The sequence below is a fragment of the Geospiza fortis genome, unplaced genomic scaffold (genome assembly GCF_000277835.1).
Source record: "Geospiza fortis unplaced genomic scaffold, GeoFor_1.0 scaffold66, whole genome shotgun sequence".
Taxonomy (NCBI): domain Eukaryota; kingdom Metazoa; phylum Chordata; class Aves; order Passeriformes; family Thraupidae; genus Geospiza; species Geospiza fortis.
Genome location: NW_005054312.1, coordinates 9,358,751 through 9,372,551, shown reverse-complemented (window position 1 = coordinate 9,372,551; position 13,801 = coordinate 9,358,751). Strand labels below are relative to the sequence as shown.

Here is a 13,801-nt window from a genome sequence, read left to right as displayed (position 1 = left end):
CAAACAAGGCCACTGTGAGAGTAGTCCAACACTGCAACAGGTTGCCCAGAGAGATTGTGGAGCTTCCATCTGTTGAGGTAGTCAAAACCCAACTGGACACAGCCCTGGACAGCCTGCTCTCACTGTTCCTGCTTGAAGAGGGGCTTGGACTACCACATCTCAAGAAGTCCCTCCTAAACTAAACAATTCTGGAATTCCATACCCTAGCATGGATGCTGCACAGTCATTGAGAACACGCATGGAAAAGCCAAGTTGCCACAGCAGAGATTATGAGGTTAACATCCAGAAGAATGCATATTTCATTAATTCAATTTCTTTTGGAAATATGTAATCTTTCTGTAGCCAAAATTCAACCAATTTCTTAGCAGACAACAGCATCCCACATATTCTGCATCACAAGATTAAGACATTATGTTTGAGAACAAAACTCCCTGATCCTTGCAGCTTCCAGGCAGTGGGATCTCCTACAGCACTGGAATGCATCATTCCACACACTCAAGTGAGCATTATTTGGATCACTAACTTGGGAAGTGGGAAAGAGATTGAAAAACACTAAAATTGAGGATAATAGCTTCATGAAAGAAAACAGGCAGCTCCCACTGACTTTACTTAGGGCAGGATTTTACCATATACCAAGTGGTGACTTGTGCATTCATTCTGTGCTGACACATGATACTGCACCGTGCAGATACACTCCTAAAAGGCTTTAAATGGATATGGCAAAACTGTGATATCCAACAGCAGTCCCAGTGTCCTAGTCTAACTCATCTAATCACCTCTCACTGCAGCTCTCACATGCAAACTGACACCTCCACGAACAGAGCTGAAAGAGAGAACACTTAGGGCAGGCAGTGGGAGAAGCAATCCTCACAGCTCTCAGTGGCAACAGTCACTATGAAAGAGCTGCCCCTGCCATCTGTACATAAATCAGTGTCAAAGCCAGCACCAACCAGGCTTCCAGCAGAACACCCAGCCCCAGGAAGCCACACCTGGCTGCTGAATGGTCACCTGCAGTGGTGGCAGCAGCAAGGGCACTCTGCTGACATTTACTGAAATATCAGTCCCTCTTCAAGGTATGCAGCACATTCTCTCCATTTTTTTCACAGTCCTCAAAAGAAAAGATTTTTTTTCTTTTTTTTCCCTCCCAAGCTGACCGACCTTGAAAAAACCATTTCTTCTCTCTTTGTTTGCACAGATCCAGCTGCTTTTGTGCCAACTACAATGCATTTCCTATTCACAGAGAAAAAGGTGGACCTGAAAGAAATCTACAGGACATTTCCTTGGGCATGCTTATTGCAAAGAGAGTAAAGTTGCTTCTATTCACAGCTCTTAAATATCCCTGCAACCATTTTGATTAATGCAAATCTCGTTGCAACTTCTTTGGTCCTGAATTTTTAAAAGAAAAACTAGATGTCTTGTGCGATAAATCTGACAAACATCTGGTTCTTAATCAAAATCTTACATGCTTTGTGACTTTCTGCTTTCATTATATCTCTGGATAAAGACTTTTAGCAGTTCCTCAAATATCTTCAATGATCTTTTGTATCTTTTCCATTTTGCTTCATTTACATAATTTACCTATTTAACATGCAATTCAGTTTGCACGTCAATATGCCCTTCAAGGTGACCTCTGAAAATGTCTCCTAAATGCTGAGGTTAGGACTTTGTCAACAGAGGCAACATCAGCACTGCTGAACAAGATGACATGCATTGTTCTGCTTTCCCGTGGTTCAGAGGCAAAGTGCAGTGGCAAAAACGTCTGGGAGAACATCACCACCCTTGGATTATGGCAGTAAAGTGCAAAATGGAGAAAGCAAGAAAGTAAAAACATACACTGTTGTATAATAATTCCATAAGCTACCACAGAAATCAACTCATTAAGAAATTGTATCAAAGACAATTAGTAGCAGGAGCAGGGGAGTATTTGGGTTTTGACAAGAACAGCCTCTCTGAAAATTCTCTTTTCTCAGGGATGCCTTCCCAGAAATTTAAAGGCATTGAAGAGGGTACACAAAATGACTGCAGTACAATAAAATGAATTAAGATTGTGCCATGGTTAAAACAATTTTTGCACAAGCCTCACTCATTGCTAATGCCAGGACACTGCAGTGGAATTGTTTTATATTACCATCATCCAAATTATCAGAGGCACTGTACATGTCAAGTAAGAAATGTGTGCACTCAGAAAATGTAAAATAAAGCTCTTATTCTGCTTCCTGTCAAGACATATCCTTTTACACAAAATCTACTCTATCTTCCAGCTCAGTCACTTCCTACCATCAAGTCAATAAGGGATTTTGTTGCACACAGATTCAGGGAGCCCAAGATCCCAAATGATTAAAGATTATTAGTTCATATTAAACATGATTTCAGCAAGTGGGTGTCGATGACCACTGACTGGTAATCACTATTGATTATGCTGGTTTTCTAAGTCTGGGGAATAGATTTCAAAAGTTACAATGGTTGGCATCCAGAATGTTGCTAAACCTCCTTCCTTATGCCTGAACTTCACAGCAAGAATTCAACCCACAAAATTATCAGTGGAAAAGACTACACCACCTTGCAGCGCAGCAATATTTCCAATGAGAAGCCTTGGACATATCTGGGAATTTGGGTAATACAAAGTCCCCAAGCATGATTTGTGGCCTTAAGAGAACCCAGAACTGGTAATGGTTTGGAGCTGCTGATCAACAGATCCCTGTCTCAACTAGTTCACTGCCTACCACTGCTGAGTTAAATCAAAGGAAGGAGTTGAAGAAACCTCAGCTGAAAATTATGCCTAATAAAGTGGTCAACCTAGCTCATCACTCTTCAACTGCAGCTGACAAATCCAAGACTCTGCTATTGGCCTGCTTACAGTCTGATAACACAAAAAGTCATCTTCCCCTCTTTTTCTAATATGTAAAAAATGTTAAGCATTTAGTTTACTGTCATTTTCTAATGTTGCCTGATATACATTGTGACACATCAAAAATGTTCATAGAATGAATAAAAAATGTGCTGTCTGTTTCAATATACCACCTCAGTCATCCCTCAGCATTTGATGTGGCCTGTATTTAAATGCCTAAAGCTGCCTTAATTATTTATTTAATCGCCTTTCTAAACCATTCCTTTCTCCTTCTGCTATTCTTCCCTTTGTCAAATAAAATTGCATAAAACCAGTGCCAGAAGAGAAGTAAGCTGGAGTCAGTCACCAGCTGATGTTGATGAGGTGTGTAACCCAGTGCTGCTCACTCCACCTCTGTCAGTACACAACACTGGTGTGCACTCAGTTCCAGATCCTTCCAGATGCTGAAATGGCTTCTTATGTGACCACATGTGAGTCAAAACTGAGTAAAAACCTGTCTTGTGGAACACTAAGGTCCCATTCCATTAATTCAGACATGAGAGCACTACACATTCCCCAGGATACACTGTACCCTCAGGATTTGGCCTTTAATATCTTTTCTCCCAGTCAGCAAAAGCAGAACTGAACTACTCACCTCTTGTAATGACCTTTAAGGGATTGATGAAAAGCATACAAATGTGCAAAGTATTTAAAAACCACCACTACTGTATGCCAGAGTCTTCCTTGGGAGAAGCTGGTTGAACACCTGCACCACTTATATTTTGTCTACTATGAAACCTGAAACCTGAGGTGTGGGAAACAGATCATTGTAAAAGTACTCCACAACAGAGACATAATCTGACATCCTCCTGAGATCATGAGTTAGCCTGCAATTAAAGACTGCAAACTAGCAAGAAGGAGGCCCAATCACATATCTTCCCGCTCTAGACTGATATATTACCAAATACTCATTAGGAAACTCTTTGATGGATTTAGGGATGTCAGGAAATAAACGATAGATCCGGCTGTCTTTAAGTCAGGCACAATGGCAGCAACACCTGTGTCTGATTCATCCATACTGATAGGGGAATTAATATCCCAGTTAGCCAGGGTGGAGGTCAGGACTGGATTTCTCCTGAGGAAAAAGCACTATTCCTGTGCAGTGGGACACTGTGGAAAACACTGAACTTTCTGCAGCATGAGCATAAATCCATTATGGCAAGGATGAGACACCCACCTTCGTCTTCATTTCTGGACTCAGACAAAGTAGGAAGACAGGAGGCATAAAGAGCTGGCAGGCTGCTGCATTATCTGATCTTTACAAAGGGTATTTGTGTTAGGCATGGAGCTTAATTTAGGAGAGTTTGATTTTCCTTTCCCTGCACCTATTCCCCTGCTAACATTTTATTCAAGAAATCAATTAGGACTTGATCAACCATTGATCGAGAGTTCCCAATGGGGAGCCCTAATGCATTTTATCTGCAGCTATTGTTCCTAAATACACCTATTTCTGAGCATGCACTTAATTCTTTTCATCAATACTGTGCTATCCTTCAACAAGCCTGTTAATAACATTTTGGAAGTGCACTTTCAGTGCAGTCCTACTTAGACAAATGAATTAGTGAAACTACCGGGATTTCCTTTGGTGTGTTTGTTTTTTTCAGTCTCACAGGCAAATAGATGCCATGCCCCTCATCTCCTCCTGCCTAAAAAAGGTTAAAGGGATGTGTTGGAGTTCAAAATACTAAATGGAAAGCTGCTCAGAACAAATGGGAAAAGCTAACTAATAATGCTTTAAAGCAAGCATTCATTATTTTTCACTAAATTCCTTATGGAATGAAAGATGTGATGCCTCTTTACACACTCCAAAATTCTTCACTGTCATTAGTGTTTTCCTAGCAATATTTCTTTTAAAGACCCATAAGGTGCAAATCAACTTTAACAAGACTTGAGCATATGATTAAATCAGTCACATGGGTTCAAGCATGCACTTAGGTTATGTGCTGAACAGGGAGAGATTTAAACCTATGCCTGACTGCTTTGCAGAAAAGAAGCCAAAGTAAATTGGCTATAATTAAATTCTTTTGATGAAATTTCTGCAACTCCCTATTGTGGGACACCAGTACTGAAATGCTAATAAACTAGTTAAAATTAAGCTTATTACCAAGTAAAATAAACCACAGAGACACTTCAGTATTTTCTTACTTTATACCACCATTTATATAACATTATTTTGCATTAGAGAAATAAAATACTTGACCAGAGCTAAAACATCTGACTCACAGAGCAGTAATTGCAGTGCATCACCATCCAGGAGGCAATCTATAGATTCCTGCACTGCTACTGCTGTTGATCCTGAAAAAACAGCTTTTAGCTATGTCAGCACTCACTGCAAAACCCAAATTCCAGAACACTGCCAGAGAGCAAGTATATGCCAGGAAGTGCTTGACTGGTGGACTTGATAATTTTAAAGACCTTTTACAAACAAACCAAATGGAACTTTATCTAGAAAATAAAGCATTAACACACAGACTGCTCAGAAACCATTGCATACATATGCCAGGACTTGCACATCCTCACAGAAATACCAGAGAGAGTTCAAATTGCCTTTGTCCTCTAGAGAGCCTTCCCTGCATACTGACAAGTGCGCACACTATCCACACAGATTCTGTTCTGAAATTACCTCAGCCCTGCACAGCAGCAAGAACAGCCCTATTCACCGTGGCAAAGGAGGATACACACACCCAATAATTCTACCACTACTCATGAGTTCCAACAGTGAGGAGGGATGGTGTAAGCAAAGTCAAATGCTGATGGAGCAACACTGCTAGAAAAGGGCCATCTGACTGAAGAGTGGTGCAGTGACCAATCTGCCAGTTTTGCAGGATTTTCCACAGCTTGCTGTTTTCCAGTAGGTTAAGACCATCTCTAAAACTGCACACAGTTTTGGTGATCTTGTCTCTTCACTTTAGGCTCTGTTTCCCCAGTTTCAGCAATGTTAACATGCCCTGTGTGTGCATTTTGGACAGCCCTGTGGGCTGTGCTGACTGGGAACATGAGACACCTCATTACCTGAGGAGACATTTCTGCTGCACTGTCAAAGGCAAACATGGAAAACTTTTAAGCTCTCTTGACAGAAGCCCAATGAGAACAAGTTTCTGCAGTAGAACTGAACTAAACTTTATATATGAATAATTCCATCAGGTTTTTGTGAATCCCTCCCTCACACCAGTGAGCAGCTCAGCAGGATCTGATCATTTCTGTGAGCAACTGCACATGAGTGCACGAAGTGGAAGAGATTCTGTTTTTCCATTTTCTAAAGCCAAATGTGTAAGAGGTTGTGAGGTCTGAGCTATATTTGAAATCACATCCACTAAATTCCAACCTGCTGTCTTTGTATAGGACGAGGCAAAATATCAATCAGAAATTAAAACAATTTTCAATTTCTTTTCAGAAACAAAGCAAGAAATGCATCAATCTACAGAATATATATTTTTATAAAATAGCAGCAAAAGCTATATTGGAGCAGCATGGAACACAAGAACATTTTCACACATTTCATGAAAAACAGAAGTAGCCATTATTTTTCAATCCTCTGGGGGCTATTCTGTGGGCCATTTTCAACACAGCTAAGCAGGCATGGAATTTCGGCTGTAATTTTCACAGGGACCCAAGTGAGTTAACAGCCTAATCTTTATTGAAAATTCTCATCCTAACTTCAAGTTGCCAATAGCAGTAACTGCTCCCATAATCAAATATCATAGTCAGTGATTCTTCAGGGCTTTTGTTCTTTTCCTGACTTACGTTACTTATGTTGCATGTTATGTTTGACATTTAAAAATAAGAAAAACAAAACAAAACCCCAACAACTTAAGCGTCCCCCCCCCCAAACACAACAGACACAAAAGCCAACCCCACATCATGGCAGTTTAGTTATGTTCTTTCATTTGTGGGTATTATATAGCTCTGTCTCTAAATCATATAAAATGCAGACATCTACTGAAAAAACTCCACCTATTACAGCAGCAAAAAAGTAAATATGGACTTTTCTTTTTCTATGCTTCCAGGAGAAACATCATAGTAAAAATAAATACAGACACTAAAACCAGGAGGCTTGTGCAAGTTAGAACTGGTACAAGACTGTGCATTTTATTAGCATAATTTACATTCTAGCAGGATCCAATCTGGTGTTGAGAAATATGAGTATCCAACCTCTAACAGTATAGGGCTCTGCTGCTTTCTCCTTATCACAGTAAAATTAAGGTTAACTCTCTCAGTACTCTGTGGATCTGTTATAAATACCCAGAGAACCCCACAGAGAAATGTCAAGTGTATAAAAATGCCAAATGCTGCTCTCCATTGATGGAGTCAAAATAAAACATACTGAAGAGAATATTCTGCCTATAGATAGGTAGCCATGCACATAACCATCCACATGACTCCAGAAATGTCACTGGAGTTTGGACTGCTTCAAATGGGGGCATAAATGTAGCCTGAAAAAAAACTACACTCAGAGTGATAACAACCTGCCTTAGTTCTATAACCACACCAACTCCATTCAATACCCAGTCTCTTGGGCTGGCTCTTCTGACCTCAAAAATTTAAAAGCCACACTTTAGGAACTTTTATATGAATGTGTGCAAATACCAACAGGAGTTTCCAGGTGCCTCAGATGCTCACATCGAGCTGAAGACAGCCTATGAACCAGTTCCTCTGCTGCTTTGGGAACAGCCAGGACAAAATAAAAGGGTTATAGGTTTTTCCTGACAATCATCCCATAGGAATGCATTCCATCACAGCCCATATTCACTTCTGCAGAAGTTAAGAGATTTGTATTTTGCAACACAACTAGTCAGGACAGTCGGAAGAATATTGAACAAGGTGTGAGCTCAGGCTCTGCCAAGGAGCTGTAACAGTGCAGTTACACGAGACAAGGCACTACACCTTTTCCTTCCTACACTGTGGACTCCTGAGCTTTCTCCAAGTCCCCCTCTCTTCACAATATCACACTGGATAGCCAGCTCAGAGAAAGAGTTTTCAACTTCAGGGCAGCATTTATCTCATTATATCATTTATCCACCAAGAAAAGAAAATATTTTCTTCTTCTTATGCCCTTGGTCCTAGGGCATAAGACCAAGTTGGCTGCTTAAAAGCTCAGAGAAGACCAAGTCAGTAGAATGAGAGGTAGAGGCAATTTTTGGGCTTCTCCCAAGGTGAGAAATGAGAACAGTTGAGAACAGGTCACTTGAGGCTGTTGTGAGTCCTAGTTCACCTCCACAGCTGCACATCCTTCCACAGCAAGTGAACAAAAGCCCTGTGCCAAAAAACTATCTGAGAATGGCTGTAAAGAACTTTTTGCCATGATGCTTTTTAGTAACAAACAGAGCACTAAAGCAACAGCCCCAGCAATGGATACAGAGAGGCTGCTTCACTGCCTGGGAGCCCACACACTGTGTCCACACACACATGGATGCACACCCTCCCTGCGGCTGGTATTGCTCAAAGTGATCATCTGCAGAGTCCTTTTCCCCTGCACACAAAACTAACCCTACTTTCTTCTGATGGACAGGGGTCAGTGTAGAATGTTCATCCACTGATTTTCCAAGGATCTACATTAACTGAAGTACTGGGGTGGACTTGTCTGGGCTCACTATTTCCCATACACGTGGCAATATTGTTTTTCACATCAGGAAAGCCAGCACACAAATTCTACACATGCTATATGAAAATATTAGTTTTGTGCTGCAGCTGGTTTATTTATTCTGCAGTAGGCAGGACTGCAAGTGTAACATGAACTATTGATTTTCTCAGTATAAGATTTAAAGTCATACAGGAACATTAAGAGCCTCAAATTTGATCATCTGCAATACCCAGACTACAGCAATTTGTTAACTCAGTAAAACTGCACTTGAACTGGAGCCCATATTTTAGACTGTTTTGATCTTACAGACAACTGCAGGGCACTACCTCCTGCAGTATGTGAGTCAGAGGAAAGTTAATTTCCTGATCTCTTTATTAACAATCAATAAAACCCACTGCAAACCAACAGGCTGAAGGAGGGAGGGAATCCTTCTGATACTTTTTCACTGTTTTAACCTCTGAAGAGTGAGGATGAACATTCTCTGTGACACACCTGTCAACCTAGCAGGACTGATTGCATTATGAATAAAAATACTTCATTGGTTTCTTTTCTTTCCTCCATACCCACACATTTACTGATCTATCAGCCTCAACACCAGCCAACAACAGGAGTTCTACCAAATAATGAATTGGAAAATAAGAAATACTTATTTTATTAACCTAATCAGAAACATTTCCATTTATTTCTTCTGTGTTCAGGACAGGTCTTTATTTTAGATATGCCATTATTTTAGAAACTACTATAATTACTCTTTGTAAGATCTCCTAAGCAGAGGATCTCCTTCATTTCCTAAACTGAATCTAGGTTGTCTCCATAATTCCTTTTCATGACAACTCTCTTCCATCTTTCTCGCACTTCTCATTATTTGTGTAACCAAAACTCAACATTATATTCACAGTGAGGCAGGTCTGTTATACAATGATATGATAACATTTTCTAACTGATTTTATTTCTAAACATAACCAAGTGTTGTGTTTGGGTTTTGGAGGCCCACTGCATATTAAGTAGATGCCTTTACTCCTGTATGATGTGTAGATCTTTCTGCCAAGAGCTGACAAGTAATTCAGAATCCAATAATGCATACAAGGAATTTTAAATTGTCCCTTCTACTGTAATTATCTGGCAAGTTAATTCCATGTTCCAGCTACAGAATGCTACAGAACCTAGCTCTTTAAAGTCCTTCAGAAGTGCATCAGAAGTGCATCTGACAATCACTCACTGATATGACTAATATATAATCTCTCATATCACTAATATACTAGTAATTATATTAATAATTTATATATTAATGAACACACTGTTGGTTTTGGGGGTCTTTTTTTTTGCTATTGTCTTTCCATTCCTAAAGAAAGTGTTTACCACTCATGTACCTGATGAATGTTAATTCATGGTAAAATTTTGCCACCTTCCCTGTGATTATTAAGTTCCCTCAGTCTTCAATTGTAAGGGACTTCTGATTTTGATTGAATAAGCAGGTGGTACTTAATTATGTCCTTGTTTCAGATTTACTAATGTAAGATTTTTTTAAAGAAAAGGATAAAGATAATTCAGGTAGGCAATATTGCCTTTACAACTGAAGGAACAATGGTCAAACATAAGGAAAATGTGAAAGCGTAAACAAAAGCTGTGTTTATTGAACTCTCATGCATTTACCCTGGCTTTCCAGTAGGCTCTAAGTACACATGTGCTGCAAGGAGCAGTGTGGAAAGATAATGAATTTTATGCCTTTGCCTGTGCTGAGGACACTTCCTTTTTAACAGTATAAAAGTGGCTCTTAAACCATAAACATTTTTTAAAAATCATACTCTCTCTGATGGGTATCTCTTCCTACATGCTCCTAGTAAGGCTTGTTGGCTTCTTTGCTTTTTTTTGTGAGGCATTTTGTTTTTTGTTTGTGGGCATTTTTGTGTGGTTTTTGTTCCCTTTTCTTTTGTTAATGACAGATGCACTTGGCAGCATCTGTGACCTTGAGTTGTACACTTGAGCAAGCAAGACAGCCTAGTCCTGCCAGGCTGCTTATGCATTCTGAGAGAGCTCCTTCTGAGAGGAGTGTCTCAAGGAAGACAGAAGCATGATGTGCATACCAAGCCAAGAGCTTTATGATTTATTTATAGGGAAAAGGGGCATATAAATTTGCTGAAGGGGAAAGAAAAATGAAGAATTTGACTTACCTTGTCGGTGTAGGCGAAGAACAGAATCACAACAGTGAGTTCCAACAGAAATATAATTAACAGCATGATAAAAAACTGTCAAGAGAAGAAAGGACAGGGGATAAAACAAAAGCAAAAGCCATCAACATCTATTTCAGCTTTTTCTGGATGCACAGCAAGTACATTCAGCAGATCATGCAGAATGGGGAGTGGGAGTCATACAGGCAGCAGGATACAAAGCTGCTGCAACTGAAAAAGCAGATAAAGGACTAGTGAGGCAACACCATAGTGTCTGGACAAAGGCATGGCTCATTTATAGCACTGGTTTCAGCAGAACAGCCTAAAACCCCACCAAGAGCAAGCCAGTGCTGTCTTTGACAGCACACCTGGAGGACTCTTCCCATGCTAGGTTTTCTTTATTTTTTTTCCCATGGGATATTAGTGATGATATCCAATGACATCCATGAAATCCACAGCTTAACTTCCCATGGCAAGAGCAGGTAGCCTGGGCCATAAAGTCACAGCTCCTTTCAAGGGTAATGGTGGGATCAAAGGTGTACCAAGTTAGCTTTATGAGCAGTTTCAGAGAGCTACACAAAGCACCCATGAGTTTCAGGTGAAAGGGGCTGATTTGTACTGAAGACATCAAAGCAAAGTTGGGACACCTCTCTTTCTTCTCATAAGCCATGGAACTGCCTAAGACCCAGGAGTTAAAAGCTCAAAGGACTGGATAAAAAACTTTTAACTCAGGGATTTCAGGTAAGTTCTCTAAAGCCCTCAGCTCTTTTTTGATGACTTCAGTGAGAAGAACTGCTGGCAATGCCAAACGCTGCTGGGAAACCACATCCTCTGCTTTTGTTACCACATTGGATGGGTCTGCAGCAGCATCAACACAGCACTTGCAGACTCTAGAGCGAGCGCTATCAGAGCACTGAATGAAACTGAGCTTTGCATAGATAGGTAAAGGAGAGAGTAATTTTGGAAACTTTTTAGGCTGAGGCAAAGGTCCAGCTCCCTATAACACAAAATTCACACACTTAACAACCTGTAAGGGTGGAATTCTAATACTGAGCAACACCGGCTTAATTGGAATCCCATCCCCACGAGAAAAACTCAATTACTGTCTCTTCAACCACAAGGCTGCAAACCTATAAAAGTTTAATAGCTACTAAGCCTTTATCAGAATTTCTGCACTGCCTGGTAAGCCAAAACCAAACCTTTGAACCTATGGATTTATGTGACTGAATGGAGGGCAAAAAGTCACAAAGGGGAAAATACTTTTCTTCCCTGGTACAATTACTGTGTCTACAGAAGTCATTGCATTTTGCTCCATGAATCTTAAATTATTTATTTTCAGATTTTCATCACCAGTATTTTCACACCTGCCTGACCCTAATACTGGATCCTATTACTGCCTAGTTTTGAATCACAGACCTCATTTATGCCCATGATCCAAGCTGATTTCCATACCATTACCATCCAACACTGACCTTCTGTATGGCTTTGCAAACCTGTCTTGGTGCAGCTTGCTTATTTTTTACAGTTTTAGCCTGCTGCATAGCATTAACTGGAACAGGACAAAGCATGTCCTTTTTTGCAAAGATGCACAGACACTTTGCTCTATCTATTTGGCTGTAGAGTACTTTTTTGCTCATCCATAAAAGCACTACTTATCCAAAATGTGCATGCAAACACCATTTTCTCCCTGTGAAATTCCCTGGCATAGACAGGAATGCATGAGACAATTTCTAGAACAAAGGAGAAAAACTGTTTGTTACCCATTGTATACAGTGATCAGCATTTCCTACCAGAGGATCTCAGTTTCATTAGCTTATCATTTTGCCAAACCTTAATTGTCTGTGCTGATATATTCTGTGCTTGTTTCTGTCAAAAGGATAAAAGCTTTTGGAAGAACGTCAAAAATAGCACTCCAATTACTTCTAAGAATGAAGCAGGGCAAAGTATCCTATTTTTCCCAGGTTAAATTTCTGGGGCTTTAATTTGAAATCCTCTCATACTGCAGTGTTCAGAGCAGGGGCCTGACACAGTGCAGCTCCATTTCAGGCACAGAAATTTCAGCCTTTTGTCTTACCCAGCTATGAATTGTTGTTGTGGGGAAGTTATTCACTTTCAAGAGTCTGAATTTCACACATCACAGAGATGAGAGGGCTCAGCAGCTAAAGCCTGCAAATGGTACACCCACATGCTCACACACAACCAGACAAGCCACAAACCATCCCACAGATCTTTTCTGCTCCTGTGGCACCTTTCTGCCATCTCCCCAAAGCCAATAACCTCCAGCCCCACGTCACAGGACATGGCCTGGAACAGGGGGTATGCCCAGGAACTGGAATAAAACTTAGGGATCTGTTTTTCCTGGGCTCTCAAGAAAGTTTTTCCTCCCTACTCTGCATGCAGCATCATGGAGAGAGTACAGTGAAGCCAGGGAGTGACTGCAGGAGAAAGGCTGCCCCAATTAAGAACATTTTTAACAGCAGATGGGGAATGGTTTGGCTTAGGATATGATCTGGCTACAAGTTTTAGAAAAACTAGACCTACAAGCAGCAGACAATCCAGGCAGGAGACACTTGTGTACATGGATACCCAGGAGGAATGAGGCCTTTGAGAGGATGGTGGCCTGGGGAAGACCCCATGTTGGAGCCACGGAAAAAAAAACAGAGCAAGAAATAAAGAGTGGCCATAAAAGAAAAACACCCTGCACTGATCCCCATGACTGAGTGTAATGTGCAGGGAATGAACTGGAGACTGGCAAGGGGGTAGGAAAGGCGTCTGGAGGGAAGTTTCTCAAGAAGTGTTTTCTCAAGTATGTCATTATTTCTTAATACTAGGAACAGTAATTAAAATTTCATCTTAATTGGTAACAAATGCAGTGAAATTTCACATCTCAAGAGTATTTCCCCCTACAACACCAACTCTGCTAAAAGCTACCAGCTTCAGACTGGAGCAGAGAACTGCTCTTGCCAGCTCTGCCACTGTGTCCAATGAAGGAGGCTGGACCTTCTGGCAAGACCCTGACAGTGCTCCTGCCTTCCTCAGGTCATACTAGAGAAATAGGCAGGACACTGACATCAAAAAAGATGCTAAAATTGTGGAGTCAAGCACTCAAAATTTAGGTAATATCAGAATATAAATCCTTTCAGTGATGGTTATGTATCACGTCTA

The 13,801-nt window shown here is 40.6% G+C and overlaps 1 protein-coding gene across 6 annotated transcripts in view; it reads right to left on the bottom strand.

Annotated features, from left to right (window-relative positions):
* Positions 1 to 13,801, bottom strand: part of TSPAN4 (tetraspanin 4) — a 398,612-nt gene that overhangs the window by 39,251 nt on the left and 345,560 nt on the right. For all 6 annotated transcript variants that reach the window (XM_031055730.1, XM_031055729.1, XM_031055727.1 and 3 more), the window contains one exon: positions 10,640 to 10,714. In XM_031055730.1, the coding sequence (XP_030911590.1) occupies positions 10,640 to 10,714 (75 nt within the window). The remainder of the gene's footprint in view (positions 1 to 10,639; positions 10,715 to 13,801) is intronic.